The 18,041-nt window shown below is 41.6% G+C and overlaps 1 protein-coding gene across 1 annotated transcript in view; it reads left to right on the forward strand.

The window, feature by feature from the left end:
• Positions 1–5,075: 5,075 nt before the first annotated feature.
• aktip (akt interacting protein) overlaps positions 5,076–18,041 on the forward strand; it is a 30,902-nt gene continuing 17,936 nt past the window's right edge. Inside the window, exons 1-7 of the mRNA XM_084337872.1 lie at positions 5,076–5,235; positions 6,338–6,464; positions 8,433–8,641; positions 8,785–8,849; positions 8,963–9,063; positions 9,520–9,608; positions 11,851–11,949. Of these exons, the coding sequence (XP_084193998.1) occupies positions 6,417–6,464; positions 8,433–8,641; positions 8,785–8,849; positions 8,963–9,063; positions 9,520–9,608; positions 11,851–11,949 (611 nt within the window). The 5' untranslated portion in view covers positions 5,076–5,235; positions 6,338–6,416. The remainder of the gene's footprint in view (positions 5,236–6,337; positions 6,465–8,432; positions 8,642–8,784; positions 8,850–8,962; positions 9,064–9,519; positions 9,609–11,850; positions 11,950–18,041) is intronic.

Here is an 18,041-nt window from a genome sequence, read left to right on the forward strand (position 1 = left end):
GCGGAACTCCCGTCGGCCGCAGGCAGCCTGGTGCAGATCTGAGTGAAGTCCTCCGGGGCAGGCTGAACGCAGGCAGCCGGTCGCAGGTCTGGTCGAAGTCAGCCGGAGCAGACTGGTTGTTGGCCCACGTTCGTCCTGGGGCGCGCGCTCTATACCGCACACTGTAGCTACTATAACTCGGTACTTAAAGACTTGGATAATTGTTTAACCGCACGTTACCTATACCGCACACTGTAACTGCTATAACTCGATTGCTAGTGCCTGGCTCTGCACTCATTGTTCATATAATACCGCTGGTACTGCTAGGATATCGTGTCCACTAGCCAGTACCCGTTATCACCTGTTGTCCTCTTACGGGGCCCCCTGGCATAACGTCAGCAACAGGGCTATCCAGAGCCCCGTTAGCTGCGACTACTCGTTGTCAAGTTCACTGCCGAAGAGAGCGACTTCCGCTGGACTCCTCCCTTTATCATCTCCCAGCTCTCTCCGCCACTCTCTGCCTGCTACTGCCCCCTGCAGGTCCCGCCTGCCAGTCACAAGGGGAGACGCATTGTAGAATATGAATCAGTACTGTCATTTATAATCCATATTCCAATGCTCTTCGGAAGGGGACGTTTGTGTCATTGCTCGTGTGAATCAATGACACTAGTTAGAATGTCTTTGTGTACAAAAAGGGATATGAACACAGTCAGCAGTTCTGAATAATATACCATATTTTCCAGACTGCTACACTAAGCAGGAATGACCTTATTTTTTGTATTTATTTGTTTAAAATACAGAGACAGTGCATATTAAGGAACATTTGACTGTAAATATGCCAGTTTAGCCAAGTTGGCTAATTTTCAACTGTAGTCTCTGGGGCAGGTGACATGAGCACAACAATAATTAAAACATAGTACAATAATTAAAACACAGTAGGAATCAATATAGGTTACAATACACTAAAATACATACAAATAAATACATTAAAATACAACCCCTCAGTTAAAAAACATAGTACAATAATTAAAACACAGTAGGAATCAGTATAGGTTACAATACACTAAAATACATACATTAAAATACAACCCCTCAGTTAAAATGGTCGCACACTTGACCATCTCTCAACCATGATTTTAAGTTAGTTTTAAATGAGATGTAACTTTGATACTCCCTGAGCCGTGTTGGCAGACTGTTCCAGGTGTGGGCTGCTCTCACGGAAAAGGCTGTCCGACTAAAAGCAGACCTCCTGTTTGGGACTACACAGTCCCCTCTGACTACAGACCTGGTATATCTATCAGCAGATGCTTTCTGTTTTATGAAAGTACAGAGGGGGGGGAGGAGCCAAGCCATGTAGGATTTTATAGGTAAGGCAGGCATCTTTGAATTTGACAAGATTGTCCCAGCTCAGTAGGTTCTGGTTTGCTATGCTATAACAATGGTGGTGGCTGTTTGTTTTCCTGTCCAGAACTTTCACAGCCTGATGGTAAACTACCTGTACAGATCGTAATGTTGTACAGGAGGCTTGTGTCCAGCTAGTCTATGTTATAGTGGCCTTGATAGTCTTTTTGTGAATTATATCCATGTGTTTTGTCCTAACGTTGTAGTTTATGAACAAATACACTCCTTGTTTATTCCACAAGTTGTCCCCCCCCCCCCCCCCCCCCCCCCACCAAATAGTTGTGGTGATCAAAATTCACGTATTTATTGCCGGTGTGATGTATTCACTGGCACCAGGCACACATCACACTACACAATTGCTGAAAGGTTCAGGAGACTGGGATTGATACCAGCCAGCGTGGTTGGGGTGGAGCTGGACTCTCTAGCGAGGGTGGCGGAGAGGAGGAGCCTTGCTAAGCTCCAGGCCATCAGGGAAAACCCCACCCACCCACTATACACAGACTTGGCTGACAGGAGAAGCATGTTCAGTGCTAGGCTCACACTACCCAAATGCAGCACTGAACGGCACAGGAAGTCCTTCATTCCAACATTCCAACAGCCATCAGACTATACAATGCCTCACTGCATCACTGAGCACAGAGCGGCAGCTCAATAGTGGCAGGAGGCCGCGACTAGCGGCCTCCAGGCTCCAAAACAGGGGGCAGCAACGGCTGCCAGACATTGACCTTGGATTAATAGGAACCCAAGGAGGACTATACACTACCTGAAGCATACTGCACCTTATGTGACACTGTGAATTACTGTGAATATATATTTAATTTAGTTAGATAGTTAAATTATAATGACCAAATTGTTTACACTGCTGTGTTTTTTTTACTACCTGTACCCCCTTCCCCCATGCTCAGTGTATTTTTACTGTATTTATTTCTGTATATTTTATTTCATTTTTATTCTATTTTACTCTACTCTTATCCTAGGCAACTCAATTGATTTGTGTTATTATTCTAATTCGTGACCTGTCCTGTCTAAATGTTTAAATGTTGAGCGATTTGCAGTGTCAAATTTCCCACGGGATAATAAAGGTATTTCTATTCTATTCTATTCTATTAGGTGGCCTTGATGTCAGAGACTTATATATACATTTAGTAATTTAGCTGACGCTTTTATCCAAGGTGACTTACTGTTTGGACAAAAGTTCTGTACAACAAGTCAGCAGGAAGGGTACAACTCTGGCAGCTAAGTAACATTGTTCATCAAACAGTGTTGAAGTTGGGTGCTACCGTCTTGAGTGCATGGTAGTATAGACATATTAACATAGTAGTAGGTAGTAATATAGGCAAATAAGATTACTTAGTAGCAAAGTGCATGATAGTAAAAGACAGTACAAAGGTTAGTATACATATTATAGAATTTTTTTCTCATTTCAGATATTGATTGAAGAATTGTGTAAGTTCATCTCACTAAACTATATTTGACCAGCTGTGATATACAGCTAGCTCAGTGTTCCATTACAGAAAGGGACCAGCATGTATGTATGTGAGTATACATACTGAAAATCACTGTAAACGGTCTCATTTCGAAAAATAATGCCTGTATAATACAGTGTCTATCCATTTGACATTGGACGACACAGTGGCTCATGAGGTAGAGCGGCAGCAACCTTTCTTTTGAAAAAAAAAGCAGCCCGGAAGTGCAAAAGATTCTGCGGTTAGTTTGACGCTGGTCCGATTATTCCAATAGGGGGTATCTGCAGAGCCGCAGAGCCAGGCTGGACGGGTATAAGTGGTCTGGACAAGTATAAGTGGTCTGGACAAGTAGTTGCGAATGGGGGGGGGGGGGTTCGTCTCGTTTACATAGGTACATTATACATAGACAGTAATGTTACATCTAGACATGTAATAATAGAGTAAACTTGTACCCATACAGTGTTACATCACATACCAGATCTAGTAATAATAGAGTAAACTTAACTTTCGTCTTAGTAACAATGTTCATAAAGTGTTGAGTGCTACAGTGTAGGTTAGTTTATTAGGACAATTCCACCATTGTGGGGCAAGGACTAAGAATAGGCGACTTCTCTTTGATGACCCGACTTCTCTTTGATGACCCTCCCGGAGCTTGGATAGGAGTAGGAATAAACTGTACATATACAGCACTGTTTGAACCTGGCACACAACATACTTCACATGTCATTTTTCTTTTTGTGGAGACAAAGATGATGAGTACCGGTCTTCTCCTCAGACATAAAATCAGTTTTTCAATACAAGTACGACTCAAGACACAGAACATTAGTATGCAAAATAAAAAATGAACACAGATTTTGAGTGTGAATGAAAACTTTATTGCAACAAGATTGCAGAATGGGTACAATACAGTACGGCTCAATACACACAATTGTTAAGGGGATGCAGACCAGAGAAAGAAGTTTTGTCTTGTCTTCTCGTACTGAAAACGTGACTGTTAGCACAGAGACGGCTGCAGTTACACACAGGGCCATTTTCGTTTCGTTTTCAGGGTCAGTTTCGCTTTTCAGAACGAAACGTAATGGCAGGCAAGTTGCCCAGTCCACACGAGCGCTGGATTTAATATAACCATGATTGTATGTGCGCAGTTGCACTGTTCGGCCACACACAACCGGGGATTTGCTACACTGCAACCCCGGTCTTTGAAAACCGGAGTCCAGGGTGAAGTTTTGCGGTTTTGTGTGGGCATAGCAACCAAGGTTCCCAGTGTACAGCAGAGCTGTCGCAATTATTTCCCATGTTCACGGCAGACTGTAAAAAAACAATAGCAAGTTAGCAACCGAGCGCGGGGTAGAGAGATTAGTGTCTCGTTTACATCAGGGTCATATCGACCCTGTACCCGTTGCTCTTGAAGGGCTATTAGACAAGTACAGTACAATGAGAGAGGTAGTGCGACCTTCCACACGTTACTCTCCCAGTGAGAATCTGCGCTGCCAGGCTGGCCGCACATGCGTCGGAGGAAAGCATGAGACAGTCTCCGGAGTTTCTTTCCAGCGATACGCGTCCGGCGTAGATGACAACATATTTAGTATGATTACAAATCCTGAAAATTAAGAAGTTGTCCTTTAGGTGGTCAGAGACTAAACCATTTAGGCGGGATGACTAACAGCTATAGTCAGAGAACACCCTGGAGTGTGTGTGTGTGTGTGTGTGTGTGTGTGTCCACCCATGTACATGCAGGTGAGTTAAAGGAGAAATGTAGGTGTCATGGGGGGGGGGGTACAGGTATGGACAGGGTAATAGTAGAAAGACATAAATACAGGCAATAAAATGTCATCTGAATATAAAAAATATGAGAAAAATAAACAGTATTATTCAGGCGAGGGTGGTTAAGAGTCAGACACAGTTAGCAGTCAGACATTCCTAATAGTCGTGCAGCCATTAGTTCTCCAGCTGCTGGCAGCAGCATCTTTGAGGGAACAAGGTGACAACTAAACACACATCCTCCAACTGTTGACACACTGACTCTATTATTACATGTCTAGATGTAACATTACTGTCTATGTATAATGTACCTATGTAAACGAGACGAACCCCGCCCCCCCCCCCCCATTCGCAACTACTTGTCCAGACCACTTATACTTGTCCAGACCACTTATACCCGTCCAGCCTGGCTCTGCGGCTCTGCAGATACCCCCTACTCGATTATTTAGCTAACAACGTTAGCTTGTCTGGTCCACTGGTCCGATAGCTGTGGTTGCAACAAGCAGCTGATTGAAAGCTGCTGAAACAATTTGTGAAAAACGAACCTATATAACCGTTATAACGTTAGTGGAAATCAGACGGACATCATTAAGTAAAGGGTTTCTTGGGTCACCGTCGAGTTAGTTAGGTAAGTTGACGGTAGCGAGCTATAACGTTGAACTTGACGGCTAGTGTTTACGGTGCGAACGGAATGCTAGCTAACAGTTGGTTAGCTTCAGCGAAAGGGCAGTGAGCTCAAGTTGACGTTAGATAAGGAACATTATGTTCACCGTTACTACTTTGTTGGGTAACGTAACGAGGAAGCGAGGCTGCGAAGTAATTCGTCAGTTCACTGTGTTCGTTATATAGCTGCCACCAAACGTGGCATTGTTGTTGTTTGACTGTATTAACGCTTACGTTAGGTCCATATGTATTAGCTAGGGCAAGCTAGTTGACAGCTAGATAATGATAATCATACAACACACACACAACAGCCAATTCAACTAATAATATGTATTGATAATGCAGTGCAGCCGTTGACCTAACACATCGCAGTGACGTTAACGTTCGTGTTAATTGACAGCACGCCACATAGTCCCAGAACGGTGACAATGGGTGCTAAAGACTTGCTAACTTTAATACCCTAACGCTATAGTATTGATTGATTGAACACTTTATTAACAGATTGCAGAATGGGTACAGTACAGCTCAATACATACAATTGTTAATGGGATGCAGACCAGAGAAAGGCTTTCGTCTTGTTTACATCAGGGTCCCCCATTTTCAATTCATCATAACATATATGACACACACGACATACAGATAGACAGTACTGCTACATCTATACATTTAGGACATACCAGATTTGCAAATACAGTACTGTTTGTGATACAAAAAGTGTCCAGAAAAGAGTGTATATACATTTGACGTAGAAACTGTACATTGGAGGAGGTATGGTAGGTGGGGGGGGGGGCGGTGACTGTACATTGGGTTAGGACATTTGTAGGGGCCAGTTTTGAATGGCAGTCTCCAGTATAACATTAGCTACATTCGCTATGGTCCGCTCATACAACATTTAACACAAACGCACGAGTGTTTCCCAGATGGGTTAACTCTGTTTGGTCGTCTGCATATTAAATCAGCTTGGTAACCAGGTCAGAACCAGTGTTTTGGTAGCTAGCGCTAACTGCCTTGTTGTTACCCCAATAGTCATCTGTTTTCCCTATCTCTGTCCCCATCTCTGTCCCCAGTCAAAGCAGCGGATGGCCCAGGCAGCATTTTTCCTGGGATCGTCGTAGAGGGACTCTATAATCTGTACCTCCATGAGTAATGAACCTAAACCCCTTCTGGAGCATGTCTACCAATACTGGTCGCAAGGTAACTCAAAAGTGGAAATACCAGAATTTAATTTACCCTAGCTTTTTATATGATGATGTCAATGTGTCAGTGTCAACAGACCTATTATAGTATGGCTGCCAAATGTTACGATGTCATCCAAATCTACCCCACAATATAAAGTGTTACGTTAATTAATAGAGCCTCCTTTTAATATTGGCTAGTGCTAACGTCATGCACAAAAAACTGGAGCTAATGTTAGCTATCAAATGTTGCAGCTAAGGCTGTTAATCAAAAACCATCTAACATTTGGTAGCTGACGTAGCAGTTATAATGTGTGATTGCAAATGTTTGCTATCAAGAGGATGTCTGACGATTTGCATTGTGGTATAGAAACATTTTGAAGACATCAAACATACTAACCACTCATTACAAGTTGAGAATTCTGAAATATTGACTTCCTAATAGGAAAAGTGCAGTGGAATGTCCCTCATAGTCAGAATTCCAAATGGGAAACAAGGGCATGATCTCAACTTTTCCTAAATATAGTTATCTGACATCATGTCATTATGGCTACTAGAAACTGCAAACAACATAAAATCACAACAATTCAAACCCGTAAGCAAGAAAGACATAACTTATTCTTATCCCTTTAGGAATGGAGACTATACCACATGTACCAACAACACACCGATTTAGGCCCTAGTGGTTGATAGAGCTGCACAGCCCAGACTAGGCTCACTCTTCCACACAGCACTACTGCACCTGTTCCCCCACGTCTTGTCTTTCCCCATAGGAATCTTGGAGAACTGGAATTGTTTTATTTTGTGGGTGTGGTCATTCTTGTGTTTCAGTGCACTTCACTGACGAGTCTTTTATACTTAGATTTTACATTACTGCATGACGGGATGAACCTAGTTGGTTTGGAGTTTGTTGGGCTTCGAATCTACTTGTGTTCTTTTGCTGATGGCAGAGTTAAAGGAACATGCCAACATTAAGGGAAATGTGCTTACTGTCTTCTCCAGAGTAGATGGATATCAATTTCCTCTCTGTGTTCAGTAGAATCTATCCAACTGCAAGCTAGCCTAGCTTAGCACAAATTAATGGAAGTGGACACGGATCACTAACCTCACCCAGAGTTTTAAACTAGGCTAGTGGTCCGTATCCGCTTCCATTAATTTGTGCTAAGCTAGCTTGCAGCCAGATTTCTACTGAATGCACAGAGATTACATTTGAATCAATCTTTTTGTCTGACTCTGGAGAAGACGGTAAGTGCATTTCCCATAATGTTGGCATGTTCCTTTAAGCAGATCAGTAGTGTGTCTCTGGTTCATTGTTGTTAGTCAGGACTGTACTGTAAAGCCAACAGGACGGGAGGTGTTGGCATGCTGGTGGGTTATGGTGAAAACACACTGCCCTGCTTTTTCATTAGAAGGGCGGTGCTGTCATTGGTGTCTGTCTGAACTCCAAAAACATAAACAAACATTTAGTGTCATACACCTATAGGCTGGGCCTATTGCTAAAGGCTTTGTGCCCGGCAAACATTCCTCCCATAGCTGCATTAGTCATGGGAGACATGCTTTGTTGTTTGGTGATGCATTCCTTGCATCTCTGCTGGTGTTAGCTGTTTCTTCCTGTCCCGTTGGCCCCCTGCTGTGTGAGTAGGACAAGGTGGGAGTTGTACTTGGTGTATTGCTCTGGCCTGGACACCTCCTATGAAGCAGGGAAACGGATGCCAGGCAGGCAGCGAAACCTGAGAGGTTGGCCACAGCATATGCTCAGGACTGCTTGTGCTCTCTTTTGTGTGTATAATGGCTCGTTAACAGTAGCCTACTTCACTCAGGGTCTCATGCAAAACTTCTTTGATATCTCCTTTAAGTTGGCTTTGAAATCTTGTCACTTTCAATAAAAATATGGGATAATGAACCTTCCCCCCCCCCCCCCCCCCCCAATAAATGTCCTGACATTTGTTTCTGTTCTGTCTAATGCTGTTTGTGTGTACATGTCCAGAGATCTGACGGCGAGGATCAGAGTAGTCAGGGAGAGCAGAGAGCCAGCCCAGCCAGACCCCCCTTTAGTAAGAAGCAGCTCCCCGCAATCCCCAAGAATGCAGCCCCCGTCAGCAAGCCTGCCTCCCCGGCCACCATGGTCCAGTCAGCCAACGGCACCCACGCCTCCTATGGCCCCTTTTACCTGGAGTACTCGCTGCTGGCTGAGTTGTAAGTACAGCTCCAGACATCAGCCATACACACACACACCACACACCCCACACACACACACTCACACACACACACACTAAATGAATGCCTTACATTTTCCCTAAATTGGTCCCATCATGTTGATCTCATTGTGTGACCCGCAGCACGCTCGTGATCAAGCAGAAACTCCCAGGAATCTATGTACAGCCATCATACAAGTCTGCGTTAAGTAAGGACCCACCCCCCCCTCCAGTAGTTTGAGATGTCATATGTATACACTTTCATAATGACATATTGTCACTAGAATAAAGCTCCTAAACCGATCCACCTTCTTTTTTTCAGTGTGGTTCGGGGTCATATTCATTAGACACGGCTTGTACCAGGACGGAGTCTTCAAGTTCACAGTGTATATTCCGGATAACTACCCGGACGGAGAGTGTCCCGTGAGTACCATACCACAATGTACTAATCGGTGGATTCGATTTTAAGTCATTATACAGCACAAGTACAGTACAATGAAAATATGTTTGGCATCCAACCAGAGTGCAAATGTAACAGTAAAGTGCAATAGTAATATACAATGTACAGGTGATTAAACTAGGTATAAAATATATCAATTAGTACTACTGGGTGTTGCATGTGCAGAGTTGTAATGCCAATATTTGCAGTGATGCAGGTATAAAGACAGTCTGGTCATAGTGACCAGCAGTGTAACTAGTAAGGGATATGTACATGTATCGTATCTACAGAGATCTAAAAGGATTATGTGCATGTAGGAGCTGTCCTTGACGCTGCCGTATTCGCACAGGAAAGAGTTCCTTCACTATGGTCCTATGATTGGCCTGCTCCCTGCCCATGTAGCATTTGCACTCAGTGGGATTTTCTCCATTGTACTCTAGCGAGTCGTGTTTGACATCCCAGTCTTCCACCCGCTTGTGGACCCTGTGTCTGGAGAGCTGGACGTCAGGAGAGCCTTCACAAAGTGGAGGTAAAGGGCTTTACATTTAATTTTTTTTTAATCAATCTCCATACAGTATTCTCCTTCACTAGTTTCATTGGTGTGTTGAAAATGTTTGCGGTTACCGTCTTAAAAAAAAAATTACACCCTCTTAATTGAATTACAGTTTACACTGGCCTGTGATTATGCTCCTGGACGGCTCATCACATAACTTGGTGTCATGCATCATGTTATCGGGTCACATTTGTTCAGGATGGTGTGTCGAGTGACCATAGTACAAAGTAATCCTAAATTGTGTGTGTGGGGGTGATATTTAAATTGTATTTCATGTGCATAACTGTTATTTTGATACAAATCTACCAGATGACATCTGCACAACATAGGCTACACACAGCGATTACCAATGAGGTAACACTGCTTCTTTAAATGCTTGCTAATACTTTAATGTTGACTGACTAAAATACAGCGTGCCGTCTGCATAATAACTGTAATTTACTCCTCATTAGTAGCAATGTTTCAAACTGACAAACTCATGTCCAAAGTACGATCTTCGTTTCCTTAATCCAGGGTTACCTAGTACAGTGGTTCCCAAAGTCGGGGTCGCGACCCAAAGGTGGGCCGCGAGCAGCCACGGGAGGGCCGCGAGATGATTTTTTATTTTTATTTTTTTGTCAGGTCACTGAACTTAGAAGCAGGCCAGGACAGTGTTTCTAGTTGTATTCTAAAATTCTATTCTATTGTATTCTAAAATGTGACTATATGGTTTTATATTAACTTAATAAATAAACAAAAACGAAAAATCTACTTATTTCAACGAACATTTCAAACTAAATAACAGATTATGCACATAAAACGCTGAAAACAACCGAAGCAACAATAGTATTTTAATGAGGCTATTATTATTATCATTATTATTTTGCAACAAGTTAGCCCTCTCATAAATAGCACATATAAATGAATAACTAACTTGAACTAACTTAATAGGATTGAAGTGATATTTGGCTTAAAAAATCGGTCGCCTGGCAAAAAAAAGAAAAAAAAAAGCCTGACGATGTGCATTGGGCCGCGGCTCTCTGACGCCTTATTTTCTGGGCCCCGGCCTGAAAAGTTTGGGAACCCCTGACCTAGTAGAGTGGACACGTCGAGACGGAGATGTCAAATTATTACCAGCCTGTTGTGTCTTCTGACTTTGGCCTGCAAAGGTCCAACTCGTTTGTAAAGCTTAACAAATCTGACTATTTGTTATATATTTTACCAGTTTTCCACCGTGTTGCCTACTTTACACAGTTTACAGTAGGCTACTTTTAGGTGCGCTCAATTAATCTTCCCCATTGACTGTTTAATACACAGGCACTCACTATTAGAACTGAACAAGTATTACACGACAGACTGAGGCAGGAGCATGCCCAGTGTAGTGAAAGGTCTTTATGTTAGGCCGTGAGCCAGTAGGGTTGGTCGTTACCATCTTGGGGGACTAACTTTCATAGTGATTTTTGGGAAGGTATACACTCCTACTGCTAAAAAAGATGTGATAGCAATGCAGCAGTTGCCTCCAAATGTTGATGTGTTTTCAGGAAAGCTGTATAGACGGAAATCTTTTCTGGGGCGGCAATAAAAATACTTTAGACTGAAATCATTTACTCTGCTCTAAATGGAAGACACAAGTCTAAACATGGGAGAACGTCTCGTGTGTTCACTTTATTTAAAATGTACACATTTACCCAATAAAATTAATACAACATATATAAAAAGAAGCTATTTAACCATTTAAGAATATCCAGTTCATTTAAAAGGAATCCGGATATCCTTGCACATCCCTAATGTGCAGCCATGCTGTACGTTACGACTGTCATGGCCAGCCCTGGTCTTTACAGTAGCTGCCATTCCAGCATGGCCTCTTCATCCTGGTGTGTTTGCTCAGCTGGACACAGCCTTGGGCTTCCTTACCATTGTCTTATCAGCTGGCTTCAGTTAAGCTCTGCTCTGCTTAGAGCAAGAAAGGAGTGTTACCTAAGCCTGGTCTGCATCTGGACTGTCTTTTAAAATAAAGAGACACTTTTCTGTGAACTTCACCATTGACTTTGTGCTTGATCAAGAAAACTGAAGGATAATTCCCGTTCCCATGTCTCTTGACATTAAACAACACTCAAATCTGCAGTTGTCACACTTTTGCATTTTGTTATACACAGCACTTTTTAGGACACTCTCCTGAAGGCCTTGATGTCTTTTGTGTGGTAGGTGTTGATTTTTATGCTTTCATGTAATCTTGCAGGCGGAATCACAACCACATCTGGCAGGTGCTGATGTACGCACGCACAGTGTTCTACAAGATCAACACCATGGAACCACTCAACCCAGAGGCTGCAGTTCTGTGAGTTATCCTTTTCCACATCTGGATCAATATACTCATTCATCCGCTAACAAACACATGGCTTGGACCTTGTACATATCATGTGACAAAGCTTTTTTAGTCGTCGACCGGTATGGATTTTTCAATGGCCAATACCGATATTTGGATAGCAAGGTGGCAGATATAATTGTTATGGTTGGTTTTTGCATCGGATAAAAAAAAAAAAAAAAAGTAAATAAAAAATGTATAATCATGGTTTCCTCCTTCCCCTAAAATGTCTATGCGAACCCGGGGGGCTGGGAGGGGGGTTAAGAAGCGACCTGGGCTGTCTTGCAGCCACAGGACCACCAGAACGGAGGAAGAGACTGTCACAACTGCAAGCAGGCAGGCTATACAGTATATGACTATACTGACGTACAATCTATATACTGAAAAGACACTTTTTTATGCCACTGGGAATTTGTATGAACTGCTGATGTGAATGTCTCTTTCCTCTGAACTAGTTTTTAAATAAAATAAAATAAAAAGATTAAATAAAAAGTTGGTCACAATATCTATTAGCTAGCTTAGCCGGTTGACAGCTAGGTTTGCTGTTCCTAACATTACAATCGTACAAGGAATTCAGTATGTTTTCCCTTTTGTCTTTTTTTAAATATCTGAACATTGCAGCCCTATTTAGCCATCTGGGTATCATGAAGTGATTTAATATCAGATTCCTTGCAATCTTATATAAATAAGAATCGGTTCTTGTATCATGAACTTTCATAAAAGCTGTCCCATAGCTCTTTTACCCACCTCATTGAAACCTTTGTGCAGGAAGAATGAATTAGTCGATTATTCGATGACAATTACTACTTAAGATTTGACGCCCAAAGACTGGTAATTGGGACAGCCCTACTACCAGCATTGTTCCTCTAGCATTATAATTGAGCATTTTAGAGCCGATGAAAGATGGTAACGTCAGCGGGTCCAAATTCAAATCTGCCAATATTTAATAATCTTTTTTTGCCCAATATCTGCAAACCGATATCAGTCGATTACTAGTACATGCATAACAAAGCAGAAAGCTGGCTGGAGGCTGATGGCAATGCAGCAACAACTCAAATATTTGACACTAGCCATTTTCACAATGTAAGCATCCAATTCTGTGTCCATAATAATTACAGATGGGAAGGAGTCAGAATTGATGCTTGGTCGCTAAATATTAAAAATGCCATAATTCTTTACTACTTCTATGGAGGCAAAACTAACTTTGTTTTTAATAAGTTAAATAGTCTGATGCTAGCAAACTGCTCCATTTAAAGTGAGTGTAGGGGTTATCAACTCCCCTGTTCAATATATACTCACTTGGGCAGTCTGTTAGCCTCAATGCTGCCTAGCAGTCTGCCACAAGTTACAGCCTGATTTAAAAATATGTAAATAAATTACTTATCGACCACAGGGAAAAAGGTACATAATATACGTTATGTTATAGCCATAAGTAATATATTTACGTATTGTATTGAAAATGTAACGTGTACATATTACAAATAAGTACATATATTACATACATACGTTTTTATTTATTTATTTTTTTTATACATTTGAGTTCCCTTGCTAGGGATGGAAACCTGACCTTAACTCTAACTTTGTCAACCATAACTGTTAAGCGAATGTTAAAACTAACCTTAACTATAATCATGGTTACAGTGGTGAGAGCAGAGCACTTGCCTGTGACTGCAATGATTGTTGGTTAAATTCCTGGTTGCGGTTTTGGACTTTTTGCCGATACAATACGTAAAACGTATGGCTGTAACATAACATATGTAAGTAAATTCTTTTTCCTGTGGTCAATTGCATGGCATCCGCTGGGTATTATGTATTGAATTCATAATTCTCTATTTAAGGCCTTAAAGGTATTAACCTCTTAAGCCCTAGCCATATTTTCAGAAATGTTGCCTAAAAGTACATGCATACAGTAAGTAAATGGAAGTTTTATGGACCTCAGGGAATGTATTCCCAGTGTCAGAAATATTCTCTGTTACTATGCTTGAGTAAATTGTAATTAACCAAAGGAGAATATCATTTTTTTCCATCTTTGACGGTGTATAACACCATGCTAACATTGACCAGACATGTCATTACAAATTGCCACTGAGCTCATTCAGCACCTTCTCGAGATCAAGTGTACTAAAGATCTAATCAAATTAATAAAGGGCAGATGATTTACAGTTTTCTTTTGTAGATTAGCAGTACTTAATTTTGCTATCCGGACACATGCAATTTGAAATATGAATATAGAATATCGGGCCTATAAATTACCTTATTATGGGCATGTCATACATATATGGATCGGGCCAAATCTCCTCTTTCCAATGGCGAGTTAAATCTGGATTTAGTACCACCGCCTGTTACAAGGCAGCAAAGACCGTGAATGAAATCTACTGCAAGTACAGTTACTTTTATATAATGTACTACAACGATTTCATGATGGCGTCATTTCCTCTGGTCTACATCATCCGGTTTCCGATGCAATGCGCAGAGATTTCTATAAACTCGTATTTAGCTAATAACACTTAAAATCATTGGTAAACAAACATAGTGCTGAAAATATACACTGACTGCTGTTTTGATGGGTTTAGGGTCTTTACTCTTGGAAACAACATTAATTAATACAGACTATTGATCTATTTATGACCCATGAATCTCAACCCGGTACCCGGCCGATCAGGCTTAAGGGGTTAAAAAGTGTCAACCAGGCAGACTGCTTTGTCACAACAAAACGATGAAGAGCAAATGGACCTTATGTCAGTTTCTGGGTGGGTGAGCACATTCAATCACACTACTTCGGGTCTCAATTCATGGGCCTTGCCAAAGCAGTGGATCTACTCTTGAGAAGTCAAAGTAGAAATGTTACGTTATCATAACATTTATTGACTGATGATGTCGCATAATATGTAGCAGTAGCCTAAAACGGTAACATTACGGTAACATCTCTATTGCTCATCTTCCACAAGAGTAACGTTATCTATCTGGTAGTTTGAGTCAGAGATACCTCGGTGAGAGATGGAATTCTAGATAACGTTAACTAACATTATGTGCTGGCAAAACAAGTGATTCTTAAAGGAAAACTCCAACATTTTGGGAAATTAGCTTATTTGCCATCTTCCCTGGAGTTAGACAAGAGGATACATACCCTTTTCTTCTCTGTGCGTGCATTAGGCTTAGGGAACAGCTGCTCCGTTAGCGTAGCTTAGCTTCATCACTGGAAGTATGTCAGACTTGTACCCTGACGTTCCCTACAGTGCCCTACAGTCACGAAATACACTCCAAATACAACTCCAAAACGTTCCTGTAAACATGTTGTGACCTGTGTATTTACCACGTGGAGAAATAAAAAATAATTGAATTCGACAATTACGTTTTTTAAACAAATATACTCGGAATTTCTTTTTGCCGAACCACTCCTCTCGGGGCGCAGTCAGTGATTTCACCCAACGCAGTGATACTTACTAACGTTACGCCGTGTTTGTTTACATTCTCATTTCATTCAAAGGATCCGAACCGATTGAAGTTTATGGATACCATGACTTAAAATCCTCTTACCTTGACGATTAAAAGCCTCCCCAATTTAGAAAACCGTATTCCCATGGCTGGTGTTGATATTAGTGGTCTGCAAGGGCCTTGAAATAAAGCCCGAGCCCTGCCCGAGCCCGTGAACTTCAGGCCCTGCCCGAAAATAAGCCAGACTGTAAATAATATTTTAAGCCCTAGCCCGCGTGAAAACAAAAATAGTTTTTGTATTTGTTTTAAATATTCTAAACACGGTTTTATATGAACGTAATAAATAAACAAAACTAAGAAGCATTTACATAGCCTGTTTCGCTCTTATTAGAATGCCGTCTCTCCCAGTGCTCGCTTATAGACTGACTCACACATCAGCCTCGTAAAACGTATTGAAGGCTATAGAATCTTCTTTGACACACACACACACACACACACACACACACACACACACACACACACACACACACACACACACACACACACGACACACAATAGCCTACTCAAACAAACAGAAAACAGAAATCAGATTTCGAGCAGAGCAACATAATGAAAAGCACAACAAAACAGGTAGCGACCCAGCAAATAATAAACATCACTCACCATGACGTCAGCAACGCGTTGAACACCGTTAACAAAACTTCGCCAACCGGCTACATACATCCCAAGAACAAATTAAAACGTTCGCCAACTGGCTATATTCCAACACAACCAATCGAGTTGAACTTGTCCCCTGAGTTCTCCCTGCGCGCTGCGGTAATTATATCCAAATGTTTCTCTGGCGCAAAAGAGAAAACGAATCTTAAGGAAAACGAAGGTTATCCTATAACCCTAGTTATATGAAAAAAAAAAAAACGCAATAAAATTAAAATAAAAAACGGCCCCGGGCCGGGCCCCGTCGGGCCTGGGCAAGGTTGCAGTGCACTAGTTGATATGCTGCATGCTAACGGAGCTAACCAACAACCGGACACTCAAGCAGATAACGAGGGTAATAACTTCCGATCGGGGGGTTCCAAAATAAAAGAGCGACATCTATAGCAGCGGAAATACGTTTATTTTGTACATTATCTAACGTTAACACGAACCTAAACTAACGTTACAACTAACCTAAAGTTAGTTTAGGTTCGTGTTAACGTTAGATAATGTACAAAATAAATTTATTTCCGCTGCTATAGACGTCGCTCTTTTATTTTGGAACTCCCCGACCGGAAGTTATTACCCTCGTTATCTGCTTGAGTGTCCGGTAAACAAACACGGCGTAATGTTAGTAAGTATCACTGTGCCCCGAGAGGAGTGGTTTGGCAAAAAATTGTTCAGAGTATATTTGCTTAGAAAACATAATTGTCGAATTCAATTATCTTATTTCTCCACGTGGTAAATACACAGGTCACAACATGTTTACAGGAACGATTTGGAGTGTATTTCGTGACTGTAGGGAACGTCAGGGTACAAGTCTGACCTACTTCCAGTGATTAAGCTAAGCTACGCTAACAGAGCGGCTGTTCCCTAAGCCTAATGCATGCACAGAGAAGAAAAGGGTATGCATCTTCTTGTCTAACTCCAGGGAAGATGGCAAATAAGCTAATTTCCCAAAATGTTGGAGTTTTCCTTTAAGTATAATGCAGTTGGTTGATTGTGATGACAGACAAATATTTAATGGAACACATTTAGCAACAATTAAATGTGTCTGGTTGTAAAAATTATAATAAAAAACGTCAAGTCCCAGAATGGCCCTCCTGTATATCTATAATCTAACATGTTGGACTATTCGACAGGGACATCCCATTGCGCATTTGATTCATAGGATTGATTTCATGATTAGATAACTAATGGCAAGCTGTAACGTAACATTTGCAACTCATTAGATATAATGCTGCACACAGAGCAGAGTTGAGAACGATGTAGCTGTGGACACATTCTCACTCACTCACTCTTACATTTTCTGATGAGACCGTGTTGTAAGGTCGTCTTTCATTTGATTTAGCAACAATTAAGAAGTCTCTTGAATGCAAAGGTGAAGATTTATTAAATGTCCACCAGTAGGTGTTGGGTGACACGTCGTCGACATAATTGATTATGGAAATACGTCGTTTTACATAATGTGCGTCAAAGCGTTGCAGTGGCGACATAACGGTCAAAGCATGGATTCCCCCAGAGAAGAAGCTGCAAAATAAAAATAAACTCTGATCATCTAAAGTGGGGGAGTGTCTATAAATGTGACCCTACGATGTGGTGCTCCGTTTCCGTTGGTGGTAGTAGGGACTTAAAATGTATCTTCCAATGGGGGCTCCAGTAGCTCACCGCATATCTCTGCGCTATTTCTACGTCGGGGAAAACCGTGCTGCGTCACGGATCTGGTGGACTCCGAGTTCGATTCCCGGACCCGCCGTCATTTGCCAGAATGTCTTCCCCTGCTCTATATCCCGTTTCACCCTGTATCTGTCGGTCATGCTTGACCAGAAAAGCGATAAACGCTAAAAAATTAAGTTTAAAAAAATAAATAAAAAAAATGTATCTTCCAAATGTTTCTTCATCCATAGTCATTTCTGCACCGCTGCTGTCATGGTACA

The sequence above is a fragment of the Notolepis coatsorum genome (assembly GCF_963971535.1).
Source record: "Notolepis coatsorum genome assembly, chromosome: 20".
Taxonomy (NCBI): Eukaryota; Metazoa; Chordata; class Actinopteri; order Aulopiformes; family Paralepididae; genus Notolepis; species Notolepis coatsorum.